This window comes from Gossypium hirsutum, chromosome D02 (assembly GCF_007990345.1).
Source record: "Gossypium hirsutum isolate 1008001.06 chromosome D02, Gossypium_hirsutum_v2.1, whole genome shotgun sequence".
Lineage (NCBI taxonomy): Eukaryota > Viridiplantae > Streptophyta > Magnoliopsida > Malvales > Malvaceae > Gossypium > Gossypium hirsutum.
The window spans coordinates 10,133,164-10,145,193 of NC_053438.1; the positions used below are offsets into that span (position 1 = coordinate 10,133,164).

Genomic DNA, 12,030 nt, shown 5'->3' on the forward strand with positions numbered 1-12,030 from the left:
GCCGGTTAGGGTATTAGGGTTTAAAGGTTAGGGATTTTGGTAAAAAATATAAAGTTATTTTAGGGTTCAAACAAGCAATAAGATTCTTTTTAATTACTTTTAATTGTAACTTATAATATATATTTATGGTTTAAAGTTTATGGTGTTAGGGTACATTTTGTGTTTAGTATTTTAGGTTCAGTGGTTAATGTTGTTATTTGGATTTAGGGTTTACGATTTAGGGTATGGTTTATGGTATAGTTTTTAATTGTTAGTGTCTTATTGTTTATGGATGTAACGGTTTAAGGTTTATAAAAAATGACAAAAATTAATCTAATTTTAGTGTTTATGCATTATTGGCGTTTTAGTAAAAAATGCCACAAATATGTCACAGTATGCAAAACGATGACGTATTATTTTGTGTTTCTAGTGGCGTTTATAGAAAACGCCGCAAATTTGTTTCAGAAATGGCAAAACGTTGCGTTTTGATCTGTGTTCTTAGTGGCGTTTTCTACAAAACGCCGCAAAATGATAGAAATTAGTGGCGTTTTTTTAAGCTGCGCCACAAAATTTGTGCCTGATACTGCAAAACGGTACGTTTTGATGCAAAATTTTAGTGGCGTTTTTTCGTAAAACGCCGTTAAAGGACTATGCTTTAGTGGCGCTTTAGCAGAAAACGCCATAAAATAGGTTTTAATAGTTTCTCAAACGGTGCCGTTTGTTCCTATGATTTTAGTGGCGCTTATTAAGAAACGCCACAAAATTTAATTAAAACTAACATAAACGGCATCGTTTTATTAACCCTGAATTTCCTTTAATTTCCCCCATGTCAGATTTCTCCGATTTTGAATGTTCACTGCTTGTTTGAATATATGGAGAGTAATTTTAAAAGTTGTTTTGTATTTATATATATATGTATACTTTTATAATATAAAAATGAAATGAATAATAATAATTTAATAGGGATGAATCTAGTTTAAGTTTAAAATGGCATTAATAAGGTAAATTATACAATCGGTAATCCAATTTTTATAAGTTTTCATTTTAATATCTTATTTTATCTTTTTTCAATTTTAGTTTTTATGTTTTGGCTTTAATTTCAATTTTATTTTTTTATGATTCAGAATCAAAAATAAAATCGTTCAGGATCGAATTCAAGTCCTCATGTCTAAAAATGAACCAAAGTCAAGGGAAACCTTGGATTTTACAGGTACAAACTTGGATTTTACAAGGAATTATTTGAATTTCTACAGAAAGACCAATTTATATATGTATTTTTATAATTTCCCTTTTTTTAGAAATAATTTTATTTTAGTGTTTATTAAAAAAGACATGTGGAATTGATTTTATTTTAGTGTTGATGCATTAGTGGCGTTTTAGTAAAAAACGCCACAAATATGTCACAGTATGCAAAACGATGACGTTTTAAATTTTGTTACTAGTGGCGTTTATAGAAAACGCCGCAACTTTGTTTCAGAAATGGCTAAACAGTGCGTTTTGATCTGTGTTCTTAGTGGCGTTTTTACCAAACGCCGCAAAAGGATAGAAATTACTGGCGTTTTTTTAAATTGCGCCGCAAATTTAGGCCTTGATACTGCGGAACGGTACGTTTTGATGCAAAATTTTAGTGGCATTTTTTGTAAAACGCCGTAAAAGGACTATGCTTTAGTGGCGCTTTAACAGAAAACGCCACAAATAGGTTTTAATAGTTTCCCAAACGGTGCCGTTTTTCTTATGCTTTAGTGGCGCTTTTTAAGAAACGCCACAAAATTTAATTATACTAACCTAAACGTCGTCGTTTTATTAACCCCGAATTCCTTTACTTTGTCCCCCAATTCAGATTTACTCGATCGACAAAATTTCCCCCATTTCCTTTCGCTGTTTCCCCTAAATTTCCCTAGGTTATTCTTCCCTAATTTTTTTCCCCCAATCCCGAAACTTGCAATCCCATTGTGATCCAAACCCCCAATTCCCCAAATCCCATTATTTCTCATCCGGTTCGTCCATGCTACTTCCATTTTCTCCCAAACCGAAACTGTTTCCTTTCAAAATTTAAATCTTCCAATCCGCCGTAAAGCTCGAATCTTTAACCCGAAGGTGTTGGAACTGCGTCGCATACAAGACAGGAACAACGCCGTTACTCTATTTTGGTTCCTGCATTCGACCCCTTGCTTATTCTCGATTTTGGGGTGTAAGTGTTCTTCCTTCTTTTTCCCGGTAGTATAGAATTTTAATTTAATTTTTTGTTGAAATAGTATTATCATTATAATAATCCCTTCTCTGTTATAAATATTGGTTGCAGTTAATTAGTTAAATGTTGTACTTAATTAAATTATTATCTACAACAATCCATTTGTGTAAAAGTTTATTTTTATTGCAATGAAAAATATAGTTCATCTAATATTATAAGTTTAGAGCAGGTTAAACCGCATATCAATTTTGAGTAAATTTTATCAAAAACCTAATACTTTTACGATTTAAAAATTGAATTGTAATTTGATTTTTTTAAATTTTAAAAACACCTTAGAAACACTTCTAAGCATCTGTGGACAAAAGTCAAACCTCTTATATTTCATTTTCGATAAAATGACAAGTAAGAAAGGTTCAAGTAAGTTGTAGCATGGTGCCTTGCTTTCTGCTTTAATGTAAATATTTTGCTGATGTTTAAGGAAATTGTTGGTTCTATTTATAAAAAAGAACAGTCAACAGTTACTGCAAGAGTGCGGCTTTGGGTTGCCATAATGATAAACTATGAATTTGGATTCCATCTTTTAAAAACTCCTATTTATATATTCTAATTGTATTTTGTATTTTGGAAATCGTAAAACTGTTTATTTGTTATTTGTTATTGTTATTTACCATGTGTAGGTCTAAGTATATCATAAAACTAGAGGCATTCGTATGTCTATTTTATATGCTAATGGGAATTATTATTGAAGTTGCAGTTGTTTATGCACCGAACTACCGAAAACAAATATATGTATTGCAGTTCAAAATGCCCAGAAGAAAAATGCGAGAGGTAGGCATTGTTCAAAGTGCTCCAAACTCGGCAGAAATAAATAGTGAAGAACAGACAAGAATTGGATCTTCGAATGTTCCGATTATACCTGAGGATCCTACAGAAGTTCAAAGTAATTTTACATTTAATTTACATACGTGTTGACTTGTAATTGGTTTATTTTTCAAAATCTTATATTATAATATACCATTTTTCAGCTGAAAATGGTAGGACGCGCAGAGGTCGAGGTCGTACGCTACTTAGCGAGTTGTACGAGTTAGATCTAGTCGAGCGTGTCAAAGTATGCAGAAACAGTTTTGGTCAGCCTGTTGGAACAGAAGCTCGACTATTAGCAGGATACATGGGCATTTTAGCACGAAATGCGAATATGTTGCCTATCAACTACGACTCATGGCATCAAATGCCCGATAGTAACAAAAATCAAGCCCTCGATAATATTAAGGTAACAAAACGTTAATGTCATCTGTAATACTTGGGAATTAGTTTCACTTATATTTACTTTCTTAACTTGTGTTCTTTGTAGGCGAGGTTTGCCTTAGAGGTCTCGGATGCCTATGTAAAGAAGGCATTGGGAAAAAGATGGAGAGACCATAAAAGTACTTTAAAGAGAGATTATTATAAGGTAAAAACAACCCTCGATGAGAAATTGCAAAATGTCCCGCCGGGTATGCTGAGGTACCAATGGGAAGATGCGGTTAGATTTTGGTATTCGAAGAAAGGCAAGGTATGATGTACTTCTAAACTCTTGTAATTATTTTGGTTTATTGTATTTACTATTTACGTACTAATAATTTCATAACGTAGGATCGTGAACGGGTTGGAAAAAACAGCAGGGAGAAACAAAAATTCACGCACACAGCCGGGTCGAAAAGTTTTGCTTGTGTAGCTGAGGCTGAGGTATTTTTAATTTTTTAATACTGTCAAATATGTGTTACTTTCCATTAAATAATATTTTTACTACTATATTGTAGGAACGGTCGTCCGGTCAAAAAGTTGGACGCCTTAAACTTTTTGAGATTACACATAAGAAGAAAGATGGATCTCCTATGACTCCTGAAGCTGCAGAAATAATTGTACGTTTACTTAATACGATTTTCTAATAGTTTAATTCATTGCTTGTAATGCTACTATTGTTAACTTGTGTTGCATTTGTTTTTTTAATATATATTGTGTTCCTAAATATGTGATTTATTTATTAGGAGAAACTAAATAATAAAAAGGCAGAGTACGAAGCGATTGCTTCTAGTGATAGTTCTGTTCATCTTGAAGACATTGATAACCGGATTATTACTGAAGTTATGGGTCCTGAAAGGTAAGGCCGGGTTCGATTTCAAGGATCTTTTGTTAGCCCAACCCAATATTTTGGATCCAGCTCGCAGCAATACATGCGTTCGGGGAGTCAGGCTCAAGCTGAAGTTCAGAGGTTAAAAGACCAGATGGCTCAGATGCAAGCGACTACAGTTGAGGTTCAAAAGAAATATGAAGAACTCTAGCTACAACTTAGAGCAGATGCGGCAGCGAGAGAAGCAGAGGTTCAAAAGAAATATGAAGAACTCCAGCGACAACTTAAAGCTGATGCGGCATCCAGAGAAGCAGAGGCTGCAGCGATAGAAGCAGAGCAGAACAGAAAGTACGACGAACTCCAACAACAGCTTCAGAGTATGATGAAGATGTTTCAGCACTCCCAACCTCCGTCGTCATAGTGTATTGTATAAATATTTTTATCATTTTAACATTTTTGTGAAAATAATAGAATATTGATATTAATATTATATTATTCGTTTAATTTGAAATATTATATAAATTTATTGCTATTGGCTGGTCTAGATTTAGTTGCTTTTGATTTGTTGCTACAGGAGGGTTGAAAAAAAATTGGTATTTTTAAAAAACCCCAAAATTAGTGGCGTTTTTTAAAAAAAACGCCGCTAAAACAACCAAACAAAAGTGGCGTTTGTGAAAAAAGCGCCGCTAAAGAACATTAGCTTTAGCGGCGTTTGTGTTAGAAGCGCCGCTAAAGCACATGTTCTTTAGCGGCGTTTGTGTAAAAAGCGCCGCTAAAGAACATGTTCTTTAGCGGCGTTTGTATAAAATGCGCCGCTATAGAACATGTTCTTTAGCGGCGCTTTTAAAAATAAACGCCGCAAATATTTGTGGCGTTGTCATTAGCGGCAATTTTAGTGGCGCTTTAGGAAGCGCCGCAAATACTTTTAGTGGCGCTAAAAAGCGCCGCCAAAGGCTTAAAAAACGTCGCTAAAAACCTGTTTTGGTGTAGTGAGTGGGAAATCATGTATAGTACAGGGGCCAAATTGAGCATTAACCCTTAAAAATGTTACGTGATATATATAATTTGAATGTCTAAGGGATCTTAGAGATGTGACTTCCCACTTCTTTTAGGTTTGCCTTGCTTTTTGCTTTTTCTGACATTATAAGACAATGGGATCAAATTTCAATTTTGGCCTCTATGCTAGATTGAAACTTGAGATTTAATCTACATACTTTAATTTCTGACATAATTGGTCATTCTACTTTTATAATATCATTAGTTAATCTAAATAGTTAATATTGTTAACTATTTCAATCAAAACATTGACTTCAGTTTTTGTTGAAGAACACTATTTCAATAAAAAGAATTATTTTACCTTGTCAAGTTCGAATAGTTGTTTTTAAGAAAAAAATTCATATTAGCATTTTCAATATTATTTTTTTGTTACATGACTATCAAATGTTTTTTTTTTAATTTCAAATGGTCATACCAACGAGTTTAATAGAAAAACTTTAACAGTGATAACAATTGAACCTGAATTTTTATATCTAAAAAATAGAAAGATTATATTCTTAAAAGTAAAAGTAGGAGACTAAATCCTAAATAGGGTAAACTACAAAAATAGTCACTTTAGTTGGCTTAAGATTACATTTTAATCACTTATGTTTGAAATGTTACGTTTTAGTCATTTACGTTATCGTTTTGTTACGAAGTGGTCACTCTACCGTTAAACTCCGTTACCTCCCTAACGACAGTCCTACGTGGCAGTCTAAATGAGTTTTAAATGCCAACTTGCTGGGATGAAAATAGGCTTTTAATTAAATAAATTTAATTTGGACTGCCACGTGAAACATCCAAGTTGATATTTAAAACCCAGTTGGACTGCCACGTAGGACCGTGGTTACAGAGGTAACGGAGCTTAACGGTAGAGTAACCACTTCGTAACAAAAAGATAACGTAAGTGACTAAAACGTAACATTTCAAACATAAATGACTAAAATATAATCTGAAACAAACAAAAGTAACTATTTTTATAATTTACCCGTCCTAAATATTCAAAGTATATACAACATTAAGTCCTATTTTTAATATTTTTACTCTGTAATTCAACTAAAAAACACTAAATATGAGTTAAAAACCATACTAACATATATTTAAATTAAAGAAATAAAATTAAAAACTAAATATGGAATGAAATCGACTGAAAGCAATTAATTAGAACCCAACAATACATACTTTTCTGTCTTAAAATTGAAGTTGACACTCATCTGAGGGTGTGAAATTGACAGATCATTTTACCTCATATTAAAGTGATTTCTTGCTTTTTGACTGTTAAAAAGAAATTGCTTATTGACCATATTTTAATACATTTAATTTGATTTCATTCCATGGGATTTCAGAATTTCAACGCACTCAATCTCACATCCTTTTACACTAATAATAACATCAATATCGAGTTAAAACTCAATCGGCCTTAAAATTATTTTTTAATGTAAGATTAGAGTACCATCCGTATTAGCAATATTTGATTGTGTTGGCAGTAAAAAGAAATGATACATTATATTATCAGACCTCGACTAATATAAAATCTAAAAGGGTGTAAAGCAAAGTTTACACTCAAAAAGCAAATTGGATTCCCTAGCTACCTAGAATGAAAAATTAAAATAATTATTTGAAGAAAAAGATAATCACTGAACTAATCATTTTAGAATAATAAACCCCATCATTTGTACCATTCCCATTTGCCAATTGCCATTCTTTTTTATGTTTGGACATAACACCATATAAATACACATTGGAGTATGATATCATATCTACATTCTTACCAATCATTATTTATCTCTTTTTTAAAGAAAAAGCGAAGGAGGTAAGTTTTTTCCACAAACAAAATGATGCTACCTTTTACTGTCTAAAATAATACCAAAAAAAGAAACCCTAACACAACACAATTAGCTCCAATATATCCCATGTCTCATTGTCTGTCATCCAATTCCAAACTCTCCTCCCCATGAAATGCTCTAAGTAATCACTCAAAGGACTGTCTCTCTTCTAAAGCTAATATCTGAAATTAATGGAGAGAATCTTCTTCTCCATCTTAATCTTCCTCTTCCAATTCTTCTTGCCTTCACTGTCTGCAACAATCATGGTGGGTGGCGTTTCACACTGGGAAAACCCTACTGTTCATGTTGGAGACTCAGTAAGTAAGTGTTTCTTCTGCTACCATCAACTCCAACAACAAGTTTAATATTTTGGGGGTTTTTTTTTTGTTTTAATTTTTTTTTTGGTTGTATATTTACTCAGTTTTCAAGCATAAGTATCAGTACGAGCTCTACATTTTCCAAAACAAAAATGCCTCCATTCTCTGCAATTTCACTCAAGCTTCCCTTCTTACCAACCCCAACTCCTCCTCCTATGAGGTAATCTCACTTTCCATATACCATTTGTTTGCATAATTATTGGTCTTATTAGAAACTAGTTGTTCATTTAGCATTTATAAATTGGTCTTCAAGATTGAGAAAGAAAGAAAAAGATTAAATTTAGTTTTGATCCTTTTATTATGTTTAATTTTGAGATTTGATCCTTATACTTTAAAAAGCATAATCTAGTTCATGTGTTACTTTTAATTTCATTTGTTAGTTTGTTAAAATATTGACATGGTTTAAAAAAAACACTGTCTTCCAATTTATTATGTTGATTTTTTTGGTATTGGACGCAGTATTGTTAAGAAAATTATGACGAATCTTGACATTAATTTTTGAAAGAGAGTAATGAAATTTAAAAACATAAATAAAGGAGAGGGTTCAGACCCGATTCTTATTACCATATGCTCTTAAAAATCCACATTATCATTTTAATACGAAGAGTTAACAAAGTTAACTTTTTGGACCATAAAAACATTATAAAAGTAGAGAATTAAATTAACAAAATTAAGGTATAAAAATTAATCCTAGGTTTGAGTATACTATAGGGACCGAAACCATAATTAAACCAAAAAGAAAAGGTAAGTAATTTCCCGGTCGACTTCGTTTATACAATGTGCAGTGGCACCCTTCTCGCACTGGTTTCTTCTACTTTGCTTTCAACAATGGCACTCTCAAAACATGCCGAGGCTCTCAAAAGCTCTCCATAAAAGTCACTCCGGCAGAAAATGAGAGAACCCCATCACCGGAATTGCCTCCAGCAGCGGCTCCGGCACCAACTTCCGGTGGAACAGTGGTGTCATCTTCATCTCCAACATATCCATGGCCATTTCGGCCTCGCCAGGCGGTTTCACCGTCACCAAGTGCCAGCTCACCGGTTGCAGTACCAACACTGGTGCCGGATAAAGGTGGAGAGGGCATCCCTTTTATCAACAGTAACCCTGCAGTTCCATTGCCGACTGGTGAAGTTGATTCTGCCACTATTCGACCTTTGCCAACCTCTGATCATGGCGGAAAGGTACAATTTGTCTCTCTCAATGCATTGCATTGTACCTTTAAAAGCTTGCTCAATGATAGTCTGTGATTTTCTATTCAATCAATCAATCAATAAATAAGGAGAAAGAAAGAAAGAAGACTCTAAAATTTTCATGAACAACGATCATTTATCTCATAACTTTTCGTACTTGTTGGATTATTATTACTATTATTTTCAATACACATAAAAAAGATTTATACAGAATTTTTATATAAACTTCTTATCCAAAAATATATTAAAGTTTAGAAAAACTAATTTATTGTTAATTGCATGAATCTCCCTTTTATTATCTTAATTGTTAATTTAGATATTAAATATAGTTTGGGTATGACTAGAAATATTTAAAAAAAATCAAATTACGAACACATTTATACCTAGTGTATGATCTACATGAATATGGTAGGTTAAAAAGACAAGTAAACATCGTCAATAAAATTAAAAAGGTTATTTCCATACATAAATTAAATTGTAAAATATGTAGATAATTTAGATGTAACGCATAAAAAAATAGTCTTTTAATTTTAAATATATTTAACATCATGTTTTTATTTATTTTTTTAAATCTCTTTTTCAAGTTTTATAGATAACACTTACAAATTAATATATAAAGCCTATATTTCAACATTTCAAAGTGGAATTTGTCATATTTATGTATCTCTCTGTTCACCAAGTTGATAGGAGTAGTTGCATTGCAGGCAGTGGTGGGGATCCTAACAGCTCCAATGGCTCTATTTTCCATGGCTTTCCTAGCTTTGTAAAAGGGGGGGGGGGAAGAAGGGTTGCCCAAATTTGTTGTAAATTTTAATATATTGTAGAATTGAATTAATTTGAGTGATTAGAGGATAAAATTAGCTTTAATATTTATGATTATTATAGTGAAGGTATTGTAATGTGAAAGGGGTATGTATGCATGCACCCCAAAGTTCAGACCCTACTTTGGCAATCATTTGCCACTTTAGGTCATTTTGTTTTGCCATGCAATTGATTCCTTCTACTTTTACTTTTTCTTTTGCCTTTTTTTGCCACCTATCTTCAATAAAGTTTAATTTGAATTTCTTTATCATTCCTTCTTTTTTCTGCCTTTTCTCTTTCCTTTCCCTTTTTATTTATCAATCTATACCAAATTGGTTGTTTTTGGATGGTTTTACATTAGGGATGAAATTTTATAATTTTGTAATAAAAGAACGAATTGTAAATATTAAGATTGCATTTGGTTTTAGAAAATAGAGATTATTTTTTTAAAATTGGTAAACATTAAAAAACAACGTGTTTGATTGAAATTTTTAAAAATATTTTTGGAAAATAAAAATAAAAATATATAAAAAACAAGTAAATAATAAGAAGTTATTTTCATTGTTCTCACTACAAATGCTTTGTAAAAGTCACTTACTAACTAATAGTAATTAAATCAAATGTACTGTGGCCACGTAACCTTCCATCTATCATGTAATGCCGATGAGAGTATATCATTTACCTTTTACTGGACTATAAATTTCATTGTTGTGGAATGATGCTACATCGTGCAGAAGTTGCATACCCAACGTATCAGCTTTCGGTTCCTTATCTATTTGAACTCATGCTTTCATTTACATCAAAGTATACGAGTCACACATACATAGTCTATCATCCACTCAGGATTAAGGTACGTCACACTATAAATGTCACAAGTGAATAAATCCATAAACAGGATCTATAATATATTCTACTTGCGTCATGTCCGATGTATTGTCAGTTCTTCCAGTCACATCTATGTTTTTGTCTTTTAGGAGTTATTCGTTTCGATACCTAAGATAAGTTATATCCCTAATTGAACATAATAGACAACATATTAGTCTTTCAATCAATTTTCTCAATTCCAATTAGACTAAGGACATGTTTATATTATCTACTAATATAAGTTGTATTTCTACATTATGATCCAACCACGTAATGTTGCTTAATATTAGTTTAAATGTTAGATAATCAATGAACTAATATTTTCTTTCATTTTGCTTTGTGTGCAAAAACTATTGAGGACATTATACAAAAGATATTAATCATACTGATGGATATTTTATTAAACCAATTTGTTCGAAAAATTACGAGTACCTAGATGAAATCACTACATTGAGAGCACTAGATCCCAATAGTTTGCATATTTTTGAAGATTTTTTGCAGTCAATCTTGTGATTATTATTGGAGAAGAAATTGAATTAAGCAAGTTAACTTTTAAAGGATCCTAATGTGACCTACTCATCTTATATACGGAGATATGCTATCTAAGAATATATGGGTTAACTTTATGAAAATTTATCTTTATCCTTTATATCCTTATATTAAGGGCATTTGAGTTGATGAGATTTAGGGAAATCAAGATGGATTAAAGGTTACTTTGTGAAGTTGGATTCGTGCTTTAAATAAGGAAGCATTGTTCTACTTTGAAAAAGATAATTGTTGATACAGTTATGTGAGCAGTGTTTCACGCATTGTCATAAAAAGTGCACACTGCTCTTGGCATTATGCAAGTCACATAACTTACCTTACTTGGAGTTGGCAATTTTTTGAACAAAATTAGTTGGGCAATGACTTAGAATGATTTTGTGGATGTGAGTTGGCCCATATTTGAAGATCCATCTTGTGGAGCAACAAATATTTAAAGATTAAATTAATCTAGATCAAGAAAAGCGAACCCCTTGCTTTGTGGAGATTGTTTTGACTGATTTGAAGACTTATCTTGGATATCTTTGATTTATTCTGAACTTTATGAGGATATTTGTAAAGTTTTTTCTGAGACTATTTTAGTGAGATCTAATACCAATTGTTGAAAAAAGCCGGTTTAGAAATTGTTTTTGTTGCAGAGCAAAAAACTAAAATTTTTCTAAATACGAACAGTTGTGTTATTTATAGTAATAAACCTTAACCAAATTGGTCCATCCAAAAAATCAAAGCAATTTAATACCTATAATTTCTGAAAGTGAGCAACTCAGGACAATCATGAAAATTAGTGTTTTTTTGTCAATTGTACATAATTTTAATTGATGTAATAAGAAATTGAGTCTTAATGTTTACATATTTTGTCAATTTGGTCCTAATTATAAAAAATGCATAAAATTTTTAAAAATCTAAAAATTCAAAAAAATGTGAAAATCTTGAACTTCGAATATATAAATAAACAGAATGTGTAAGCTTTTAGGGTTAAATTTGTTATTATAAAAATTAAACAATGTAAAATTGATGAAAAACAATAATGTTGTGATTAATTGTCCCTAAATGCTTACTTTCAAAATTGACAATGATTAAATTGCTCTGATTTTTTAGATGTGTCAATTTGCTC

General features: G+C 31.7%; 1 protein-coding gene across 4 annotated transcripts; it reads left to right on the top strand.

Moving 5' to 3' along the window:
- The first annotated feature begins 7,087 nt into the window (after positions 1 to 7,087).
- LOC107910460 (early nodulin-like protein 2) lies at positions 7,088 to 9,777 on the top strand. 4 transcript variants are annotated; one of them, XM_016838294.2, is made up of 4 exons: positions 7,088 to 7,462; positions 7,563 to 7,678; positions 8,304 to 8,699; positions 9,413 to 9,777. In XM_016838294.2, the coding sequence occupies exons 1-4, from the start codon at positions 7,333 to 7,335 to the stop codon at positions 9,473 to 9,475; spliced, it is 705 nt and encodes a 234-aa protein (XP_016693783.1). In that variant the 5' UTR covers positions 7,088 to 7,332; the 3' UTR covers positions 9,476 to 9,777. The 4 variants fall into 4 exon arrangements, with proteins under 4 accessions (XP_016693783.1, XP_016693782.1, XP_040944347.1 ...); XM_016838293.2 differs by having other exon boundaries at positions 7,174 to 7,462; positions 9,389 to 9,777; XM_041088413.1 differs by having other exon boundaries at positions 7,176 to 7,462; positions 9,402 to 9,777.
- The last annotated feature ends 2,253 nt before the right edge of the window (positions 9,778 to 12,030 follow it).

Coding starts and splice junctions, on each gene's coding strand:
- LOC107910460 (XM_016838293.2), top strand. CDS start 7,333: ATGGAGAGAATCTTCTTCTCCATCTTAATCTTCCTCTTCCAATTCTTC. Junction 7,463..7,562: donor TCATGTTGGAGACTCAGTAA/GTAAGTGTTTCT, acceptor ATATTTACTCAG/TTTTCAAGCATAAGTATCAG. Junction 7,679..8,303: donor CCAACTCCTCCTCCTATGAG/GTAATCTCACTT, acceptor TACAATGTGCAG/TGGCACCCTTCTCGCACTGG.